The 23133-nt window shown below is 48.3% G+C and overlaps 1 protein-coding gene across 3 annotated transcripts in view; it reads left to right on the top strand.

Moving 5' to 3' along the window:
• The window catches only part of MTOR (mechanistic target of rapamycin kinase), a 117701-nt gene that overhangs the window by 79663 nt on the left and 14905 nt on the right, over window positions 1-23133 (top strand). For all 3 annotated transcript variants that reach the window (XM_060014254.1, XM_060014246.1, XM_060014262.1), the window contains exons 31-46: window positions 4170-4270; window positions 5958-6073; window positions 7322-7399; window positions 7587-7694; window positions 10864-10989; window positions 11079-11210; window positions 14799-14914; window positions 15891-16008; window positions 18765-19010; window positions 19676-19776; window positions 20463-20559; window positions 21044-21142; window positions 21441-21563; window positions 21759-21941; window positions 22365-22499; window positions 22718-22892. In XM_060014254.1, coding sequence (XP_059870237.1) covers window positions 4170-4270; window positions 5958-6073; window positions 7322-7399; window positions 7587-7694; window positions 10864-10989; window positions 11079-11210; window positions 14799-14914; window positions 15891-16008; window positions 18765-19010; window positions 19676-19776; window positions 20463-20559; window positions 21044-21142; window positions 21441-21563; window positions 21759-21941; window positions 22365-22499; window positions 22718-22892 — 2054 coding nt within the window. The remainder of the gene's footprint in view (window positions 1-4169; window positions 4271-5957; window positions 6074-7321; window positions 7400-7586; window positions 7695-10863; window positions 10990-11078; window positions 11211-14798; window positions 14915-15890; window positions 16009-18764; window positions 19011-19675; window positions 19777-20462; window positions 20560-21043; window positions 21143-21440; window positions 21564-21758; window positions 21942-22364; window positions 22500-22717; window positions 22893-23133) is intronic.

The raw sequence follows: 23133 nt of genomic DNA, 5'->3' as shown, positions 1-23133 counted from the left end.
TATTGAATGCTTACTACGGGCTCAGCAGTATGCCAGGCTCCAGAGATTAAAAAAAAAAAAACAAGGCCTCTTCCTTTGTGAGGCTGATGAGACAATCACGTTGCAGGCGGTTACTAGAGCCTGAGAGCCCAGGGACAATGAATGGTCTGAGCACACAGCTCTGAAAGACCGAAGTGGGGAACGGGGTGATCTTGCAGTTCTCCCTGGAGGAAGGCCTACGGTTGGGAGACAGGTGAAGGAGAATGGGGAGAGGGAAAGGGTGTGCCAGGTAGAAGTGACAGTAACGCTTGATTTAGAACACTTGCCTGCATCTTGGCCTGGGGAGTTGTTAGGGGATGTTAAAGGAAAAATGGTTCCTGTTCTGTTTTCCAGCATCAAGTGCAGTTTTTTAAAATAGCTAAAACAAAATGCCATCCTGCAGTCATGAACTAGTTTAACTACAGTTTTAAATAACAAACAGAATGCTGTACTGCCTCCCCACGAGCAGATTATCTCAACTTCCTCTTGCATATGGGACTGAGTGCCCCATTCATTCATTCAGCCAGTTGTACTGAGCGCTTACTCATTGCCGGTGTCTGTGCTAGCCCCTGAGAACACAGCATGAACAAGAGGGACACAGCCCCTGCCTTCCCAGAGCTTACAGGGCAGATGACCAGGCTGCTGTAGCACAGAGTGAATACAGTTTTAAAGGAGAGGAGAAGCCCAGGGGCTGTGGGATATCAGAAGGGGCCCTAATCCTAGCTTGGAAGGTTCTGGAAGGCTTCCAGGAAACAGTGATAACTATCTCCGACCCAGACAGTGAGGAGGAGCGAGCACATTATTATGTTAGGGTTCTGAAAGTTCAGTAAGGCTGTGGGGTCGAGTGTGTTGCGGAAAAGAGGTAAGAGGTGAGGCAAGAGAGCTAGGCAGGGGCCAGATCAAGTGGGGCTTATGGTCCATGTTAAGAGTTTGAACTTTAACCAAAGGGCTGTTGATTGGCCATTCTCCAAACCCCACAGAATTTTTTTCTTTGCATTCTTTCATTCAGTGCCCTGAATTGCTCACCTCCTCTTCTCCTGTTTCTACTTTTTGAAATTCTCCCCATCTTTCAAGGTCCACCTGAACTGTTTCTCCCTCCTTGAAACCTTTCCTGCCCTCCCCGCCTTTCATAATTAGAGACAACCACTGTCCTTAGGTGGGTTAAGTAGGGTTGGCTTGGATGCGTTAGAAGAGACTTTATATGCGATTTTGTTTAATCTCCTTGTGTGACAGTTGGGAAACTGAGGCTCATAGAAGTTGACATAGCCTGCCCGAGGTCTCCCGAGAGCAGAGTCATCCAGGTCTCCTGACGTTGCACTACCCAGTGCCATCTACCTCTGAGCTCTTGAATTCGTTCCAGTTTTATTATTACCTATAAAGTATAAGTGGCTAGTGATGCTGACCAAGGGGTTTAAGAATGCAGTAGGCTAAAAGAGATTTTAAAAAGAGATGAAAGGGCTTCCCTGGTGGCGCAGTGGTTGAGAGTCCGCCTGCCGATGCAGTGGACACGGGTTCGTGCCCCGGTCCGGGAAGATCCCACATGCCGTGAAGCAGCTGGGCCTGTGAGCCATGGCCACTGAGCCTGCGCGTCCAGAGCCTGTGCTCCGCAACGGGAGAGGCCACAGCAGTGAGAGGCCCACGTACCGCAAAAAAAAAAAAAAAAAAGAAATGAAAGAAGTAGAATTCTTTTCCTGGTCATATGCAGGTTTTTTATATGGTTTATTCAGCCAGTTCTATTTAGAGTGCAACTTCTGGATTGCTTTTGCTTTGAGTATGTATCCTGAACGTGCCCGAGGCAGGTATTCACCGGAGGTGGCCCTCAGGAGTGATCCAGGGTTACCAGTGAGTTAAGACCCGCTCCCCATGCTCAGCCTCTGGGAGCTGAGTACCAGAGACGGCCACCCCCTCCCCCAGCTCCCCAGCCACACCTGCAGCTACTTGAACCTAAGTAAACCTCCCTGCACTGTTCCTTTCATGGCCTCTGGGTCCTTGAGGACAGATTCCTCAGGAATGAGATCATAGACAGCCAAGTACTTAGGCGTTGCCAATTGAAGAACGCTCCTTACACTTTTTGCTGCTGCACTGGGTGGGAAAGTCAGAGTTTTGGGGGGCCTTTTACCCAGTCCTCCCTGGTGTCAGTGAGAGGTGCCAAAGAGCCTCCTAGTGGTTGCCCCCCAGACAGTCTCATACTTTTTATTTCTTTGATTTTGCTCGTCCCCGTGCCTTTGAGAGTTAGGACTCAGTATATTCTGCATCCTTATTTGCAACAAATGTTTGTGGGAGAGGAACCCCGCCTCTGTGTGCACCGACCAGGTTCTGACAACAGTTCTGACAACTGTTGACACAGCCTCAGCTTGAAGTCAGTGCCTGTGTCCCCTGGCGGGGCTGCCTTTCAGGATGCTGATTCTGCACTGCTCCCTGCTTTGTCTCTGGAGTTAACAGTTTGTGGCGTTTCACACTGAACTCGCTCCCTGCCTCGAGATGAAGAGGAAAGCTAAATCCCAGACCTGTGACACAGAAATGGGGGGTCCTGACGAAACAGCAGAGGCAAGCTGAATTGCCTACGGCTACCAGCTGTACAAATTTTAGTTCTAGGGTTGGAAGGAGCATTCAGAGATCATGTCGCTTTCCTTTACCTCCAGACAGCGAAAATGTGCTGCCCAGAGGAGCTGTTCTATGCTCTGAGCCAGTGGTTCTCTAACTGTGGCCCCTGGATCACAGCATCAGTATCACCTAGAAACTTGTTAGAAATGTACTTTCTCAGGCCCCAGTTCAGACCTCCCAAATCAGAAACTCAAGGATGGGACCCAACAATCTATGTAAGGAGCCCTCCATGGGATTATGATGCACATAACAATCTGAGAACTGCTGCTTTAAGATAACCTCCAGCAGGACCCAGAGTGAAGGTTTCTCAGTTTAGACGGCAGGAAAACAACACTGAGCTTCATCCAGCTGCTGTCTCTGAGCTTCAGTAAGTGCACAGGGCAGGATGGCTGCCCACTTCCTCTTTTTTATCTTGGCTGCGTTTTGAGCTAGAATGCTTGCATCCCTGGCTCTCTTGACCTTGTGACAGAGAGACAGTGAAAGGTAATGACTGCCAGGCCATGATGCTGGATAATGGCCCCGAGCAGTTCTCCTAGATGTGGTCAGCAGTCAGCTTCTCGGTGAGCCCAGCCCAGATCCCTTCAACATCTTTATCTCCTCCCCGCTCCCTGTCCCCCATGTCACCTTATAGTGCAGTGTAGCTCATGTCCCACGAGGCTTCTGAGCTGGGCCACTTGGAACTTGTACCTTTTCTCTTGACTCCACTCCCAATACCAAGTTAAAACATCCTGCAGCATCTCTTTCAGAAAGCAGGAAAGATTAAGGAGTCTCCTAGCTGAGTCTTGAAGCTCACATGAAAGCAGGAGCTTGTATTTGCCCAGTAGCAGAGTTTTATTTCCTTTCCTTCAGAAGTGCAACATGGGAGGGCAGCAGTTTTAACAGCCAACAGGACATCTTTTCTTGAGGGCTTCTGCTCTCTCTGTGTATCAGAGTCTGCTGAACATCATACGTATCTCATTGTCTCCTAGTCACACCCACACTCACGGTACTTGTGCGCAATTCTGACAGTAAGCAACATCTGGATTTCTGGTAGATGTCACCATTGTAGCACCTTCTTCCTCTGTGCAGATTGATTGCATTTGTGTTTCATTTCAGACTGCAAGCATTGGTATAATACTTTTAAAAGCCAATTCTCCCTATAGCTTGGAACCCAAAAGAATGTCCAGATGTGTCTCTTCAGATGGCTTTCTCTGTAGGACTTCCAAAGGGAAAGAGCCCAGAGTTCATTGGCATAGGAGAAAAGTTATTTAATATTTATGAAGGGGGCCAGATGTTCACATTTCACGTCACACCTAGTTAGACACGATCCCTATCTTAGATAAACTCGCTCTCAGACAAATTATGAGCCACCAGGCCATAGAAACAACAAATGACCAGTCACTTCTCAATTATATCACACAGTCAAAAGTACTTTTTCTTTAAAGGCTCCCGGTTCAAGGCAGGCCCCTATCATCCAGTTCCTCCGCAGCCTCCAGCTAACCTAAGGGGCTAGAGAGAAAGATGGAGGTGATGTCTGTTAACCCGACTGTATAATTCCTTTTCTTCAGGGGGCAGCTCCACCAGCAGTGCTGTGAAAAGTGGACCCTGGTTAATGATGAGACCCAAGCCAAGATGGCCCGGATGGCTGCTGCAGCTGCATGGGGTTTAGGTAAGGCTCCCCTCCCAGGCACCCAGTCAAGGTGAGGACAGTGAGGCTGGGGGCTCGCATCTGAAAAGTGTGGCAGTGTGGCTGCAGGCAGAGATGTCAGGGCTATAGAAGCATAAAACTGTTCACGTCCACTTCTCCCTCCTCCATCTGTCCTTTCTACCTTATGACTTTGACTAACTTTGTTAGATGTGTCTAATAATGGCTCTTCACAGGGAGGCCAAGGAAAACAGTGATCAGGCATCAAAGCTGAGATATTTAGTGAAGTTTGTTTGTCATCTGGCTCCATCATCATTAGCCTTTTTCCATATTTCTGCTGTGCATGGGGTCGCCACCTCATGATCCAGTATGGTTGCTGGAGCTCCACCAACATGTCTTTATCCTACAGGAATAATGAGAGAAGTCAGCTGTCTATCTCCTTTTATTTCTTAACTTTTATTATAGAATTTTCCCAACAAATACAAAAGTGACTAGTAAAATGAACCCCTATATGCTGTTCACCTTCAACAGTTATAAACATTCTGGCAGTTTTGTTTTCTCTGTTCTCCTCCTTGCTGCCCAACACTCAGCCACCTTCCTCCCATTCCCTGAGTGTTTTCAAGCAGCGATTTCCTAAAAACTTCCCACAGACAAGTGTCGTTTTCTGACATCAGACCCCAGCAGAGAGGATTCCCAGTGTCTGTTCCAGGGATGTTCTCAGTAAGAGGGGAAAGGGCCCATGGATGTCCCAGGTGGAAGCTGCACCTGTGGAGTCCAGAGGAAGGTTACATAACATGCACGTCCATTCTCACCCTCTGAGTCACAGAGCTTATATCCTTTCCTTTCTTGAGCTCTGAGCTGGATCCAGAACGTTTTTCAAAACCAAACTGCTTCCTGAGGAGTCATCATTTGTTATTTGCTTTTGCCCAGAGGCGTAGAGAATGGGTGCACCAGTGGTCTGGAGTGAAAGGCAGGAAAAGGCCTCGTAAAATCAGCAGCCCTGCAGTCTGTGGCTAATGAAGCTGGTATCTTTCCTGCAGATGGTTTTGGAAATCCTGGCATTTGATACATGCTCACCCCAGCAGGGGAAGTGACTGTGTCTTTCCAGATGCCACCATTTCCCCAGTCTGCCCTGATATGACACTACTGTGCTGTGACCTAGCCCATCTTTCTGTTGTAACAGAGCCTCTTAAAATATTTATCTCCTCCCTCTGAGGCAAAGGTACTACCAGAGTGAGACAAGCAAACTGTTTGTCTCATCCTGTCCCCTGTCTGGATAATGGCCATATCAGTTGTTTAGGGGGAAGTGTAATGTCCAAGGTACCATTGAACTGTGAGATCCTCCGTTGGTTGGGAAGAAAGCTCTTCCATCTCACCTAGAGAAAGCTGGGCGAGTTCTCTAGGTTAATGAGGTGCTGCGTGGCACCCTCCTGACCTGTGCTTATGTGGCTCCTTCCATCTTTCATGGAACTCCCTGGGGCAGCAGTGGAGGCCTGTGTTTGGAAGACAGATGTGGCCTTGTTAAACTGGCTCTCAGCCTCACAGAGTGTAGAGGCTCTCTGCAGCATTCGGCTACAGCAGGCTCAAGTGTGTCCTGTTTGAACCCCAAGCTAAATTCAAGTAACAGTGACAAGGCCTATTTGAGCTGCTGCCTTTAGCCCAGCAAGCTGACCACCCTAATGCTTTTCTGTGTGCGTGTGCGTGCGTGTAGGTCAGTGGGACAGCATGGAGGAGTACACCTGCATGATCCCTCGGGATACCCACGACGGGGCGTTTTACAGAGCCGTGCTGGCGCTGCATCAGGACCTCTTCTCCTTGGCGCAGCAGGTACAGACCTCCATGTACCCAGACCACCTACAAAGGGAAAGTAATCGCATGCACCCCGTCCGCGCCTGGCACGCGGCGCCTGTGTAAACAGGCTGTTGTGCTTCAGCTCTGGCGTTTGGCTCTGTGGCCTCGTTAGAATGGCTTCGGAGCGCAAGACTCGGTAAGAAGATGACTCCCAGCATATCAGCCGGGACCACTTTCTGCTCTGAGAGAGGGACACGTGTTCCAGAAGTTACCGTTTAGATTGCTTTTGGAGTTGGCTTCTTGGGTCATCGTTGCATCCTTTTTACCATGTTCCTTTAGCACTGCTTGTGGTAGAGAGAAACTGTTTTACCAAAGGAGAATTCAGAGAGCGGCATGCCCCCTTCTGCAGCAGAAATCAGTCACAAGGTTCTTCTGGCTCTGCAGGCGTGTCACACACTGGTTGGTTACCTTTTAGGAAAGTTAGCACTTGATTTGGATATCCTGTGCTGTCTTGCAGAATAAAATAATGAGGTAATCACATCCAGCCTGTCAGGCACCGGACTGTCTTGGGTGAGGTGCTTGGGTAAATGACCTGAGCGCTACCAGATGGGGACATAGTCATATAAACCTTAAACATTCAAAAAGGAAAAGCTCCACATGCAGGGGTTTTAATTGATGAAACAGAGAAGACTCAAACTGCAGTCCTATGGCATCCCCACCGCCCCAAGCTCTGATTTACACGATGAGAACTGAGACCTGGGTCATTCCGGTCACAGGCACAAAAGCTCCCATTTACAGGGAGAGGATTGGCATTCTTCTGCCAATTTCAGAGGCACTCCCTCAGGAGGACAGGGCGCTTAAAAGCCAGAGACAACCAGCTGGGCCATTTGAGTGCTTGCACAGTCTGTTCTTCCCAGCATGCCCAGCATGGAGAAGCTGAAAGAAGGTAGATCCTCAAGCTGTCCTCTTGAGATGCAAGAAAGCAGTGATTCTGTTTCTAAGCACGAATTTTCCTTCCTTTGTTAAACAGGATCTAAGATGTTAAGCTTTTGGCTGCCATACATTTCTGTCTTTTCTGAGAAATCAGATAATGCTCTTCTCTAGGCTTTCAAGTCTGGTAAAAGGTTTCTTCCCTCCTTCAGTGAACTTTTCTCTTTATCACTAGGATTTCAGTGAGACAGGTAACTTCTGCAGCTAGTTGGGAAGCCTGAAAATCACAGCCCTCCCTTCCCTCAGCTCCCAAGTCCACAGCTCAATTCCAGGGCTTCTCTTTTTCTCTTCCAGTGCATCGACAAAGCCCGGGACCTGCTGGACGCTGAGTTAACTGCGATGGCAGGAGAGAGCTACAGCCGGGCGTATGGGGTGAGTGTGGACCGTCTGCACGGTGCAGGGTTGGAAGCACATTTCAGTTCTTTTTGCAGAGTGGGCTTGTGAGGACACACAGGCTGCCGAGAGCATGCCTGTGGGACCAAAAAGAATGACTGAACTGAAGCCTGGCTTTCGAATTGTTCACGCTGTGTTAAGTTGGAATGCGATTTGCTTCCATCAGGCCATGGTTTCTTGCCACATGCTCTCCGAGCTGGAGGAGGTCATCCAGTACAAACTTGTCCCCGAGCGCCGGGAGATCATCCGCCAGATCTGGTGGGAGAGACTGCAGGTGAGCCTGGTAGAAAGCCCCGCTTAGCCTGCCCCCTCCTCCCCTGCTCAACATAAGCTTCCTGCTTCCTCACAGAGGTTCCGTTTGCATTCAGAGCAGAACACCCACAGGCTTCTCACCTAATAGGCCTCTAGCTGCGAGAGAATGACCTCTTTTTCGGCCTCCTTTTACCCTTCTCTAGGAAGAAAAGAAAAAAATTTTTTTTCTTTCTTTTTTGGCTGCACTGCACAGCTTGTGGGATCTTAGTTCCCCGACCAGAGATTGAACCTGTGCCCCCTGCAGTGGAAGCGCAGAGTCCTAACCACTGGACCACCAGGGAATTCCCAAAAGAAAATACCTTTAATAAGTGACATAATGGCCAGCCAGTTGAAAATCTTGACCTCAAAATCAGTGGTTCTCAACTTTAGCCACACAATAGAATGACCTGGAGAGCTTTTTTTTGCCTTTTTTTAAAAAATAAATTTATTTATTTATTTTTGGCTGTGTTGGGTCTTCGTTACTGCTCACGGGCTTTCTCTGTTTGCGGCGAGCGGGGGCTACTCTTCGTTGTGGTGCCCAGGCTTCTCATTGTGGTGGCTTCTCTTGTTGCAGAGTACGGGCTCTAGGTTCATGGGCTTCAGTAGTTATGGCTTGCGGGCTCTAGAGCACAGGCTCAGTAGTGGTGGCTCACGGGCTTAGTTGCTCCGCAGCACATGGGATCTTCCCGGACCAGGGCTCGAACCCGTGTCCCCTGTATTGGCAGGCGGATTCTCAACCACTGCGCCACCAGGGAAGCGCCCTGGAGAGCTTTTAAAAATCTGGATACCCAGACCACTTCCCAGACCAAATAAACAAAATTTCTGGGGATAGACCCAGGATCAGTATCTTTTCAGCCTTCCCAGATAATTCCAGGATGTGACTGACGCTGAGAACCACTGCTCTAGATCCACTTGCTGACCACCTGCATCCAGCCCTTACGTGGGGTGGCCTGATGTGTTCATTTACTGACCCCTGCCATTTACAGTTCCTCAGGTCACAGTCATCCCATAATCTCTGTGCAGACTTTTTTCCACTGAAGTTTCCCCTCATCGAGAAACTTTTCCAAGTCTTCCATCAGTATTTTCGTTGTACATTCTGATCATTGTAGCTTGAGGAGCTGTCAATTCCAGATCTGGGAGTCAGGAGTCTTAAGTGTCCTTGGAAAGGACAGTTCTCCCATTCTTTGAGTAGGGAGGAGAAGTTTGTCGGCAAATCCTTCACTGCTCCAGAAGCCGCTTGTCCCCCTGCTTGTCATAATCAACCTTCGTCGATTTTAAGCTGTTTCCTCTTGACCCAATCCACACTTAATTCCAAATTCTGTCCCCAGACAAGTTGAGGTTTGTGCTTCCAACTTTTCAGTAGGCTGTGGCAGAGCCTTTTGACTCCAAGTTGCATTCCTGTCCACGAAGTTCCAGGCACATTCCACTGGAAAGGAAAAGAGCGGGGCAAAGGATTGCCTATGAATACAGTCGTTTATGCTCTGAAATGAGCACATGCAGTTCTTTCACATGTTTTATTAGCAATTATGAAGTGCCCAGTGAATGTTTTGATGGAAAATTGTCCATTGAACCCCAGAAAGGAATTCCACAAAGCCAGAATTTCCCACTTGACTTGTACACACCCTGGTGTTTTTAAGTGCCTATAATGAGGTGAAGAGTTTCCAGATCAGAGATCTGATGAATCTTCTGCCATTCTAACAAGTGGGCAAAATAGAGACTTGGAAGGGGGATAGATTAAATGAGTCTCAGAAGGGACCCGTGTTTGACTTTACTGTGTCCAAGATACCATCATCATCTTAGGCCTTCATGACTTTCCTACCTTAAGACAGGAAGATGCTTTTAGGTTTCCAGGGGCCAAGTGATTTCAGCATCTGGGAGAAACTAGCAGATGATGAGAAGTCACCAAAACAGTCACTCAGTGTACTTTTTTCTGTTTTTCTAACTTTGCAAATTACTGTCGTTACACGTAACAGGACAGAAAATTATGGTCCAAGGCCTAAAAATACAGCGTTAACTTTGTGGTAGGAATTTGGCTCTTGTGGATGGCTTGCTGTCAGAACACTCAACCAACTGCCTAGGCTGGAAGAGTGCCGTTTTGCGATCAATTAAACTGAACTCCCCAGCCAGTGGCTCCCGCGGGGCAGTTTGAGAGGTCAACCTTACTTGCATTGGGTCTTTTCTTGCCTTGGGTTCTTTATTCAAGCTCAGATTGTGTCCTGTCATGTTTAAAAGCCTGCAACCATTGTCGCTAGACTTTTAGACTTACCTCCATGGAGGACAGCTTGTTGTTTGGTTTCATGGAACTCTCTGATGAAGTGATCTCAGAAACCCATCTCCCCTGGTGTTTGTCTGTGACTCTGACTTATTCTCAGGAAGGTGGAGGAGGAGAGGCTCGCTCTGTTCTCAACAGTCTTTTGATATAAAATTAGCTTAGCCCCTTTGATAATGATTAATTCACTTTGTTTCTTTTTAGTTTAAAAGAATTTATATGTGTGAATGAATGAGTCCCTTTCCCTTCTATGTGCAGTTTTTGATCTGAGACGAATAAAAATGTAGAGGAAAGACAAGGTCAAGATCTGAGTGCAAGTTTAGGCTCTGATAACTTCAGAAATATAAACACCACCAACTTTCAAACAACATCAATTGAAAATTTAATTATTTCAATTTTGTTTACACTTAATTAGTTTTTTAAATTTTGAATGATACATTTTAAATTTAATTTCTTTGTCAGTGATAGGCATCTTCAACCAGAGAGACTGAAGCAAAAAATTAAAGCTAAAAATACATTATTTACAATTCAGAAAAGAAATTTAAATAATTTAGTTCATTTAAGCCTCACCATGGCCCCATGAAGTTGGTACCATTTTTATCCCATTTTACAGATCAGTCACAGAGAGGTTAAGTAATTTGTCCAAAGTCACATAGGTAGTACAGTGGACGGGCCAGAATTCAGGTTCCAGAGTCCTTGTTGTACTGCTTCTCGAATTTTGAGAAGTTCCTAAGAGGTGTTTCACTCACAGTACCCTTCACTTGAGAAAGATGAGATTACGAAAATGAATCTCTTTTTTGTTTCAGGGTGGGTTTCACTGTTGCTTGTGAGGGGCTAAGTTATAGCAGAGCATGTGTCTAATCCTCGCTTCTGGACGTTCCAGGGCTGCCAGCGTATTGTGGAGGACTGGCAGAAAATCCTCATGGTGCGGTCGCTAGTGGTCAGCCCTCACGAGGACATGAGGACCTGGCTCAAGTATGCAAGCCTGTGTGGCAAGAGTGGCAGGCTGGTGAGTGTCCCCACCGTTGGGTAGGGTGGGAGTCTGAGGGGGTGCTCCTGGCCCAGTGCTGTGTATAACCCCAACTTCTTGTTTTGAAGGCTCTTGCTCATAAAACCTTAGTGCTGCTCCTGGGAGTTGATCCATCTCGGCAACTTGACCACCCTCTGCCAACAGTTCACCCCCAGGTGACCTACGCCTACATGAAAAATATGTGGAAGAGCGCTCGCAAGGTCTGTGCTGGAATCCTGCAGGAGACCACATTTCTCCAGAATGCTCTCCTAATCTGCTGCTCACTGCCTCCTCCAGGCCCGAAAGGAAACAGCGTCCAAACCACCATGCCAGGGAGTTCACTCCTGTCAGGAGGCTATTTGGCCTCATTTCAAAAAGTGAATCATATTCAAGGAGGTGCACATACACCATTGATCAAACCACCGAGTGCGATCACAGTTCTATTTACTAGCAGCTAGAACGTGCTAAAACATAGAAAAAATTTCTGGGTTGTGTTTTTCCCCCTTAGAGAAGTACCCAGAAAAGCATGTTTGTGAAAACACAGACTGAAACTTTCGTAAGACCAGCTTGGTTTTTCAGACTTCTCGTCTCCTCTCCTGTCGTCAGTTTGGGATTCAGAAGCAGCAACACCCAGAGTGTGATGCTGAAACCAGTGGGGAAAGTCACCTTGAAGCCAATGTAGAATTCCTCTGACTTTATTTACAGACAGGTCCTTGGGAAATAGATGTGGCTTCTTTTTTGTTTTTATTTTTTAAAACAATCTCCCTGGACGATGGTGATGATTAACAAAAAGTAGGCCCTGGAGGCAAAATCAGCGCCTGCTCTGGCTCCCCCATCATCGTCCTCATGAAACAGAAGAGGGAGTCCCAGCTCTCCTCTCCCTGTTGTTGTCCCCACAGTGTCCCTGAGATGAGAAAGGGATGCAGAGCAGCCGCTGGAGCTGTGGCTGTGGAAGATGTGATAAAATCGCAGTGGAGTCTCGGCTGAAGGCTTACTTGGGAGATCCCTGGGCTCTGTCAGAAGCTGATTTCTTTTGTGGGTGCTGGATCCTGTGACTCTGAATGCCACCCAGAGTGGGAGCCACGGCCCTGCACCACGCACTGGGTCTTTGATTGGGGCATACTTCAAATATCATGGCCCAAGTGTCCTTCTCCAAATGTGCAGTTTGGGGTTTTTTCTTTTATTGTTGTTTGAGGGGGGGTTGTTTTGTTTAGTCTCTGTGAGCCTCCCAGGCCAGAGCACTTCTGATTCAAAGCCTGGCCTTCCTCCAGGCAAATGAGAAAATCAGAAGGTGCTGGATCTGGATATAGTCTGGTTTCCTTCCTATATGTAGCCTCCAAGTCTTTGAATGTCTTGCCGAAGGCAGGCGGAAGGAGGGTTTTGGCTAATATTTCAACCACGGAGTGGCTTCTTTCAACATAGGACCACAGCCCAACTTCTCCACAGATTATGGCCTTTTCTTAGGAACCCAGATTCTGGAGGGAGACCATAAAACCACGTGGATTAAAGATTGAGAAATCTACTTAAAATTCGGTTCTTGAACTTCAAGCCGGAGCTAGAGATGCCGCATCTTCGTAAGAGCTCAGGGGCTACTCCAAGAAAACTGCCTACTTAATAATAATTGTGCTATTGAACAAGTCACTTTACTTCTCTGAGCACTATGTTCTTCCTCCATAAATAAGGACTGTACTCTCTGCTTTGCCTGAGGCAGATGGAAATGGGGAAAAGCAGATCCCGTTCTGCAGGAAGACATCAGGCGATAGGTGTATGTCCACTGTTTTTCTAGACAAGACAGTTCACAGAATCTAGAGACAGGCTGGTTCCTTCTGTGAAATTTCACTAAGCCGAGAACATAGTTCTGGCCCACAAACGACGCAGGCAGTCAAGAGCCAGAATAGTCTGCCCAGCTTACACTCTGGGCCTGAGAGAAACCTCTTCCTCCAAGCGAGCGGTCCATCATCCGTAAGAGAGAAAGAATCATGTTTCCCCCTCCTCGCTCCCTGGGGATGGAGAAAAGAAGGAGTTTTTAACAGAACATTTTTAATTCCTTGGAAATAAGTTGCCTCCATGCCACAGAGTAGAAAGATACTAGAGTCTCCCATGCTGGGTAAACTGACTAAACCTAACATTGGGCTTCAAATCCAAACTAATGCCCAGCCTTCCCGGTTTTGGCAGTTTTCGTTTTGTTCTTGTAGAGTCTCCCGAAGAGAATTTAAACTCTCTCTGGACAGTCAGTGACACGGAGCCTGTGGGCTCTGGAAAGCACCTGGCATCCGAGTTCCTAGTTCAGTTCTTAACCATCTTACCTGATGTACACACTAACCACCCTGAGTTACCTTCCACCTTTTTCATGAGGGATCACTTAAGGACTCCCTCCCAACTCTTTTTTCTCTTCCTAATCAGATTTAAGTCTAGCCAGTGTAGTTCCCATAGAAGAAAAACTAAAGGAACACTTATCACTTCCCAGGTGTGAGATGCTGGTATAGCTCATTTTTCACAGCCACTGGTGAGGGGTGGAACTCTGAAGACAGATGTCTGAGGGACACAGGTGTCTTGGTAACTGTTAGAACATCTGTGTTTCTGCCCTGCCCTCGTGCGTGGATTAGCTCCCTGCTAAATCATTGTCACGTCATTCTGCCTCTGGGTTAAGCCCTCTCGACGCCAGGTAATTAATTAATTCCTTATATATTAAAAGTATCTAAGGTTGGTCCTGGCCCCCAAGCCAGGGAGTTTCAATTTTCCTTCAGGGCCATCATTACTCACATGTTTCTATTCAAAAAAAGAAAAAAAAAGACTCTTACGTGATTTACAGTAAGGAAATCATTCTGACATTTATTTGAAGTGTTGGGTTTTTTTCTCTCCTTTTCTGTAGCAAAGAACACATTCTCTTTTTCACATTTATCACGATGCTAGTATGTGTGGACATGGCAGGCTTATACAAATGGCTTGTAACTGACTCTCAGATCTCTGACTCTGTCTCTGCTCTTCCCTAGTTCCACTATCTGTTACCAACCCAGATGCCTCCTGCTCACCTTGTATAAAATCACATAGTGTAAAGAGGTGTGACTGCTGGAGGACGCTCTGCAGATTTTGCTCCTAAGCCACCCTATTCAACTAAATGTTTGCTTGGGTAGTGTCCCCCCCATGCCACTTTGATGTATGAGGGGCCTCACTCCATCTCTCTGTTCTATTTGGGTACTGAGGGTTCTGTCAGATTTTTAAAAATATTTTATTGAGATATAGTTGATTTACAATGTGGTATTTCTGCTGTACAGCAAAGTGATTCAGTTATACATATATATACATTCTTTTTCACATTCTTTTCCATTATGGTTTATCACGGGATCTATCACATTTTTTTAAACTGTAATTTTTGCTACGCTAGTGTCCAAGGTACCACAGTGTTTTAAACACATGCTAAAGTTTTACTAGCCTGAAAGAATTCCCCATAAGCCTGATTTCCCCCAGGGCAATATATTGATAGTGAAGTAAGCAGTGGTTTGAGATTACTTCATATGAATTGTTTTTTGGGGTAGTCAGGCGAGTAGTTTTTCTAAGGCTTATTAAGACTTGTAATTACAGTTGGCCAAGGAGAGCTAAGACTTGCGTTGAAAAAATATGAATCTTCTTGAAAAGCCCAGCCATCTCTCAGCATCACACCCCGGTCCTCCATTCTGCGGGGTCCTCACCCTGTGTTCTAGGGTGTTCCGTTGGGAGAGGGTTGGCTTAGGTGCCTGTGAACAGCAGTTCCTGTCCCCTGAGGTTGGGCCCAGTGCCAAGTGGTTCCCTGTGCCTTTGTCCTGCTACAGATCGATGCCTTCCAGCACATGCAGCACTTTGTTCAGACCATGCAGCAGCAAGCCCAGCACGCCATCGCCACCGAGGACCAGCAGCACAAGCAGGAGCTGCACAAGCTTATGGCCCGGTGAGCTCCCCAAGGCCGGGCCCGCCGCATGCCAGCCCTGCCCCACCGGCAGCCTCTGCTGCAAGGGCCGTGTTCAAGGCTCCCGGAGCAGCCGCTCGCTTACATCTCTCACCGTTTCCAGCAGGGGTCCCAGGCAGCCATCGAATGACGCTACTCCAAAATCTCTGCCACTTACTTTCCCAGGATCCAGCAGCCCAGGAGCACCTGTGTGCTGTTCTCCTGGTGTCTGGCTTTAGAGTTTGATATGCTGCTACTGCCAGATACGCTGCTAATTTGATGTGTGACTTTAGATAAGTTACTTAACCTCTCTGTGCCTCGGTTTCCTCGTTATATAAAAAGGGGATAGTTTTTATATAACTATCCCCTTTTTATATAAGGGGATAGTTTATATATATATATATATATAAACTATATATAGTTTTTATATATATATATATAAACTATATATAGTTTATATATATATATATAAAAACTATATATATATATATAGTTTATATATATATATAAAAAGGGGATAGTTTTTCCTAGGGTGGAATGAAATGGTGTGAGGATTAATGGAAAGAATACATCAGGCCTTTAGCACAGAACCTGGAATAGCTTAGCAATCAGTAAAAGGAAAAAGTAAGGGAGAAGCCATATAGCAATCAAAAGAAAAATTGCTCTCAACAGCTACCACCCACCATAATGAATGTGGGGGAGATAGGTCCATTCAGACCTCCGTGTGCCAGGTACCTGGTTTATGCTAGCATTGAAAGACAGAGGGCAAGAAAAGACCATCCCTTGAAAAACTTGATCCCCAAAGCCTGTCTTTTTCCTTCCATGTGGCTAAGAATTCTGACGGCTCCCTCATGTTGCTTCCCGAGAGGAGGAATAAATATCAGGGAGGCTTTGGTGCTCCTGCAACGTAATTCATTGTTCTCCTTGGAAGGCTCTTCTGAGGAGGGGGCAACCTGGGGGCTTGTTTCTCTGTTTTCAGATGTTTCCTGAAACTCGGGGAGTGGCAGCTGAACCTGCAGGGCATCAACGAGAGCACGATCCCCAAAGTCCTGCAGTATTACAGCGCCGCCACGGAGCACGACCGCAGCTGGTACAAGGTAACCAGAGACGGGGACCTCCCGCTGCCTCCTCCAGACGCCTGCCTGTGCACCCTAGTGGCTCGTGCTTTACAGCAAGGCCTTGGTGGCCTGGTCTGATACCGCAAATTGGCTTTTTTGAGTGCTGGGAGCCAGTTTGTTGGAGGCCCTTTCCACGTCTAATTGATAGATTCTTTGACTTGAAAAAGACTTATTATACCGTGAGTGTGTGCGTGGCTCTGGGGATGCTGTTGTCTTACAGACGCTTGGCGGCTTGTTTTCCTAGAGCATCTGCACACATGGTTAGTCTCTGGAACTTGTGTCTTCCCTTGGGTCATCTGTTCCTTCCCAGCTTCTTTCTGATTCCCATCCCTTTCTGCTCCTCATCTAAGAACTGAACTTTCTGTTTTTATTGGAAAGCTCCGGGTAACATCCTGTTATATCATAGGAAATTTTTCAAGAAGATAAACAGAATTAGAAAATGTATAAAAGATGTGATTGACTGGGAGAGGACTGAGTCTTGGGCGTATACGTCTTTGGTGAGAGCACGCATTCTCATGTTTTTCTCTCTTTTCTGAGGGGCCTCCTGGTAAGAGCTTCGTGGTGTGGCAGGTGTCCTCCATTTCTCTCCGGTGTCTCCTTAACCGGCTGATACTGTGTGAATTAATCCCTCTGGGATCCAAACCTGCATCTGGAGACCACAGAAACATCAACGAAATTCTTATGCTGCTTTAAGCATGCTTCAGTCTGATCTGAAAAATGCTCATTTTGTGAAAGCAGCAGTAATTATTCTCTCTAGGACAGCTTCAGTCTGAGGCTGGAAGAATATGTCCAGTGAACCCTTGGTCAGTTGGAACCTTACTAATTAGAACTGTGTCCTAACCAGATTACTTTTCTTCATTCAGCTTTTCAGAAAGAAACAAATCACAAGTAAAAAACTGGCTCCAGGACTTTTAGTTTTAGTTTTTTCCTAGCATGGGCCCTTTTGGGTCTATACTGTCTGGTACCATCAGTGGTGTGTGTTAGTCCCATGTGCATGCAGGACTCTTTCTGTCTTGTTCAGCGGGACCCCCAGCTCATAGTACATATGTAAGAGGTATTTGTCAAATAAACAAAAGTATGGGAAAACTGAGCCTGGGTCATTGTAGGATTCTTACTCATCAAATAGAGGTTGATTATGATCAATCTACTCTGCTTAGCTGGGGAAATGGACACTTCCATGTTAAAGAAAGGTTTTTAGCAAGGGATGCAAAGGAATTTACTGATTATCCAGAAAGTCCAACTATGAGTAGATTTTTTTTTTTTGGCTGTGATGGGTCTTTGTTGCTGTACGCAGGCTTTCTGTAGTTGAAGTGAGTGGGGGCCACTCTTTGTTGCGATGCGCGGGCTTCTCATTGCAGTGGCTTCTCTTGTTGTGGAGCACGGGCTCTAGAGCGCAGGCTCAGTAGTTGTGGTTCACGGACTCAGTAGTTGTGGCTCACGGGCTCTAGAGCGCAGGCCCAGTAGTTGTGGCTCGTGGACTCAGTAGTTGTGGCTCGCGGGCTCTAGAGCGCAGGCTCAGTAGTTGTGGCGCACGGGCTTAGCTGCTCCGCGGCATGTGGGATATTCGCGGACCAGGGCCTGAACCCGTGTCCCCTGCACTGGCAGAGTATTCTTAACCACTGCGCCACCAGGGAAGCCCAATGAGTGGATTATTTAATGTCCTCCTACCACTGCAAACTTACCAGGTCCCAAATCAAACTGTCCCTCATGCTCTGTACACCAGGCAATGCTATTCCATAGCGTCACTGCAGCTCAGAGCGTCAGAGGTGTGAATGGTTAGCGCCAGAGGCTGCTTCTGGCAAGCAGGCGCTGAGCACTGGCTCTCTGACAGGCCCCGAGCCAGGTGTGAGGGACGAACTATGACCAAGAGTCACCCTCCGTGGTGGTCCTGTGCTCTCAGTGTGTCCCCTTCCCCACTGTCCTCTGGCCTGGTTAAGACCTTCACCCTCACCCCCTGAACCTCTGCCCTCTTAAATAATCTGTTTTATATCTGCTGCCAAAGGAATGTTTGAAGCCCAGCTTTTAACTCAGCTTTAAAAACTCCATTTCCTACAGAATGAGATGGGACGCCCTTGGTCTCACATGGCAGCTGCTCCGTGGTCTGAGCCTGCCGCTTTGCTGGGCTCCCCCTCACTGCTCTCCTGCGTGTGCTCTAAGCTTCAGTCACATCTGTCTGCTTGTGTCCTGTGAACTGTGCCGTGCTTGCCCAGCCTGCATCTCTGTCCCTGTTCCTCCTCTGCCAGGACGCCCTCCCTGCCGCCCTCTTGCGCCGTCCTTGCCCATCTAAGGCTGCTCAAGACCCGCCGCAGTCTCTCCTCTGTGACGCCTTGTCCGCCCGTCCCTGGCATTCCCGTTGTCTGTCTCTTGTTGCCCCGGTCACGTTCTGCCTATTTTTAGGTTTTTGAGTAACCTACCCTACTAGATTAGCAGGTCCCTGAGAAAAGGCCCATAGCTTGTTCCTCCTCATGTGCCCCCCACCCCGCCCATGGCACTCACCACAGCCCCCGATACAGCAGATGCACCGCAAAATGAATGAATCGCATTGGATTTAGTAAAATGCCCCATTCCCCAGTGTTCCACGAAGTGAGGATTTGCTGTGCTGACCACTAAGAAGAAAGGGTGGCCTGCACTCTTCCTCAGCTGCGGCCTCACACCCTCAAGGCCCTTGATGCCTGAGCTTCCTGCCCCTGCTGATGTCACAGCCCCGATGTCTGTCCTCTCGTCCCCGCCCACAGGCCTGGCACGCGTGGGCTGTGATGAACTTCGAGGCTGTGCTCCACTACAAACATCAGAACCAAGCCCGCGATGAGAAGAAGAAACTGCGTCACGCCAGTGGGGCCAACATCACCAACGTGGCCACTGCCGCCACCACGGCGGCCACGGCCACTGCCACCAGCACCGAGGGTAGTAACAGCGAGAGCGAGGCTGAAAGCACTGAGAACAGCCCTACCCCATCTCCTCTGCAGAAGAAGGTCACTGAGGTACCCTTCCTTCCTCCCCCATCAAGGACGGACCCAGGCACCAGGCGCTCTGAGGGATGGAGGCTGATAGGAGCCTGAGGCCCTACTCGGAAGCTCTGGTTGAAGCCAGAAAACATGGTTTGCCATCGGCATTGTTTGAGACAGTACTTTTGTTTATATATTTGGGTTTGGGGAACTGACGTAGCCCCTGTGCTGAAGAATGAGGTCCTTGTCATGCTTCCCATGTGACTGAGCTCATTCTCCTAATGCTCTGCACCGGTGTGAAGGCAGCCTACACATCTTCGGGCCCACTCTGAGCACAGAGCCCTGCAGAGTCCATCCCCTGTCTTTTTCTCTCCCCTTCCACCTCCCCTGAGGCTGTCGGTTCAGGGCCTGGGGCAGCTGACCAGCCCAGAGATCAGCATGTTCAGGGCCTTAGCCCCACCTCCTCTGCCACCCGGTTCCGGAAGCCACTGTTAGCCCAGGATAGTAACAGTTACGGCACCGTTGCCATTACTGAATGCTTGCTCTGTGCCAGGTGCTGATATAAAGGCTTTCTGTGTATTAGCTGCTTTAATCCTCATAACCACTCTTTGAAGGGGATACTATTTAGTATGCTCTTATGCCCATTTTACAGATGAGAAAGCTGAGGCAAGAGTGTCACTAACATACGTGTGTTCCAACAGGATTTGTCCAAAACTCTCTTGATGTACACCGTCCCTGCTGTCCAGGGCTTCTTCCGATCCATCTCTTTGTCACGAGGCAACAACCTCCAGGACACGCTCAGGTATCAGGGAAAGGAAGGGAAGCCCTGGTGGGCCATGTGGATGGCAGGTCACAGAAGTCACACATAAAGTCCTCTTTCCCACCCCGATGAGCACGTCCCAGAGTCGCAGCTGACCAGCCCCAGCTGTGCGGGTGAAATCTGCAAAGAGGAGGGAGCAGTGGCCCAAGGACTGCCCGTGTGTGGCTTGTTATGTAGGAAGAAGAAACCCAGCTGTTTCTCCCAATATCGCTGAAATTCCTTCAGCTTTTGGAGGCAACTCTGAGAGGCCTAAACAAATGGCAACAGGCCAGCCAGTCCAGAGGCTCTAGGTGACCAGCCCTCCTGCGTTTGGGGGTCTCCACTGGCTAAGTGCCAGGTTTCCAAGTTGCTGCTGTGCTACAGGCAACTCTTTCTGCACGTGCAAAGCTTATCCATGGGCTCGTCTCTTAGTGTTATGAGCTGATGCCATGGTGACCCCTCTGTGTTACCTGGAATTAAATAATCATTCACTTGGAATAATCTTCCTGTGTTTGGCCGAGCACCGCTGGCCATCCCCACCCACCCACTCCCAAGCAGTCCCAAGACCGAACACATTGGAGAGCCACTGATTTGGAATTCTGCCATTTCTCTTCCCAAGAGTCTTGAAGATGAAAAAACAGACAAAAGCTGGTAAATTAAATTTTCTATGACTCATTTTTCTTTTCCAGAGTCCTCACCTTATGGTTTGATTATGGTCACTGGCCAGATGTAAATGAAGCCTTAGTGGAAGGGGTGAAAGCGATCCAGATTGACACTTGGTTACAGGTGAGGGTACTTGGTTACAGGTGAGGACACTTGGTTATAGGTGAGGCTACTTGGTTACAGGTGATGACACTTGGTTACAGGTGAGGCTCCTTGGTTGTAGGTGAGGACAATTGGTCATGGGTAAGGGTACTTGGTTACAGGTGAGGTACTTGGTTACAGGTGAGGACACTTGATTACAGGGGAGGACACTTGGTTACAGGTGGGGATGGGTCAGATTTTGCTCCTCGTCTGTCTCCTCTTACAGTCATACACTGTTGAGAGTAGCAAGGAAGTATGTGCTGTACAGTGGTGAGGAAGTAGGGATCGACCCCAAGGTCAAGACTCCATATTTTCTTCAGTTCCTTTTAGAGAACTGAAGAGAATGAACCATTTCCAAGCCCAACAGCATCTACCAAACAAGTCATAAGAGCTGTTCGTGGCTCAGAAGAATAACTGGAGTTGTTTCCACATCTCATGCTGCACACTGTGTCTTTCTGAATATCAGGTTATACCTCAGCTCATTGCGAGAATTGATACGCCGAGGCCCTTGGTGGGACGTCTCATTCACCAGCTTCTCACAGACATTGGTCGGTACCACCCCCAGGTACGTGGAGACCCGGGGCAGTTTCTCATCTAACTGCTGACCTTCTGATGTGGTGGTCAGCCTTTCCTAAAGCTGCTCTAGAGATGCGAGTGCAACTGGGAGCTAAGTGTCCTGTCCTGCCCCCGGGAGGGCCTGCCTAGCTGGCAGGCTCGGGGACCCAGGGCCCTTCCAGGAAAGAAGGAACCCCCGCCAAGATCGTATAGCCCCTGCCTGGTAGACTCAGATGAGTGTCGGTATCGTCTTCTTGTCATCCTCCTTTCACACGAGTTTGGAAATGTTCCTTCTGTATTTGCTTCAGGCCCTCATCTACCCGCTGACGGTGGCTTCTAAGTCTACCACCACGGCCCGTCACAATGCGGCCAACAAGATTCTGAAGAACATGTGCGAGCACAGTAACACCTTGGTACAACAGGCCATGATGGTGAGTCAGGGCCGGGGCAGATTTCACGGCCTCTGGTCACCGAGCAGAGGTCTTGAGTGAGATTGTCTTTCTTCCTCATGACAGGGCTGCGTACTCCCTCTGGCTGCCAGATAGAGTACCTTCTGTTTCTCCGAGACAGGCCTTCCTGAGCTTAGCTTATCCTTGGTGCTTCCCTCCTTCCCCTTTCTGACCCAGGTGAGTGAGGAGCTGATCCGAGTGGCCATTCTCTGGCATGAGATGTGGCACGAAGGCCTGGAAGAGGCATCTCGCTTGTACTTTGGGGAGAGGAACGTGAAAGGCATGTTCGAGGTGCTGGAGCCCCTGCATGCTATGATGGAGCGGGGACCCCAGACTCTGAAGGAAACATCCTTTAACCAGGTATGGAATGAAAAAGCGTCAACTGACGGGACTCCAGAGCCTTTTGCAGACGCCTTTCCCTCTAACCTCTTTACTGACTTGAAGAAAATGTATTCTGATGGAGGGAGGTCATAGGATATAAAACATCAGAAATTTATTTGTCACTAAGTTACAAGAACTCTCCCAAAACTTTAATGGGAAAACTATGGGATTCCTCACGAGGCCATCTCGTCTGTCTTCCGAACTTACTTTACCTGAGAAGCCATTCTGAGCTTGGGACTTTGGGGCTGGAATACTGCCGAGCTTCCCTGCTGAGCGATCCAGGCCAGTGCCTTCTGGCCAGGGTGCGCTCCCGAGGAGTTCTGCTGTCTGCTTGGGGACTCAGCCTTGTGGCTTAGTCAACACAAATGACAACTTGCAAATTTCCCCTGCATTCCCTCTCAGGCGTATGGTCGAGATTTAATGGAGGCCCAAGAGTGGTGCAGGAAGTACATGAAATCAGGGAATGTCAAGGACCTCACCCAAGCCTGGGACCTCTATTACCACGTGTTCAGACGAATCTCAAAGCAGCTGCCTCAGGTAGGATCTTGAGGCTCCAGCAGGGTTAACGGTCATTATAGTCCTTTCTGTTTTATTGTCCGTGAACATTCTAACACTAACCCCCCAGCACCTGGTTCCACTTCTACCTGCAGACAAGGGACAAGTCATCGCTATTAGCAACCCATTGAAAAATACTTAAATGGCATTTAAATTCCTCCCTGAGGCAGAAAACTAAACCCTGTGGTAATTATTCACAGCTCACATCCTTAGAGCTGCAATACGTGTCCCCAAAACTTCTGATGTGCCGGGACCTGGAATTGGCTGTGCCGGGAACATATGACCCCAACCAGCCGATCATTCGCATTCAGTCCATTGCACCATCTCTACAAGTCATCACATCCAAGCAGAGGCCCCGGAAGTTGACGCTTATGGGTAAGGACCGTCGTGCGGACCCGAGACTCGGGTAAGGACCCAAGTCTCCCTCCCACCCTGGCAGACCCCTCCCCTCTCCTGAAACGACTGCTCGCTGTCCACACGACTAATCTTTCTCCTGTTTATTGAGAGCCGAGTAGGGAAAAGTGGGTTTCTCCTTTACTGCCTCCTCCCTGGGACCCCTCGTTGATTCATACAGCTGTGCTTACTTAAGTGAAGCATAACACTCCCCCCCACCCCC

The sequence above is a fragment of the Delphinus delphis genome, chromosome 1, assembly GCF_949987515.2.
Source record: "Delphinus delphis chromosome 1, mDelDel1.2, whole genome shotgun sequence".
NCBI lineage: Eukaryota > Metazoa > Chordata > Mammalia > Artiodactyla > Delphinidae > Delphinus > Delphinus delphis.
This window is presented reverse-complemented; position numbering and strand designations above follow the sequence as displayed.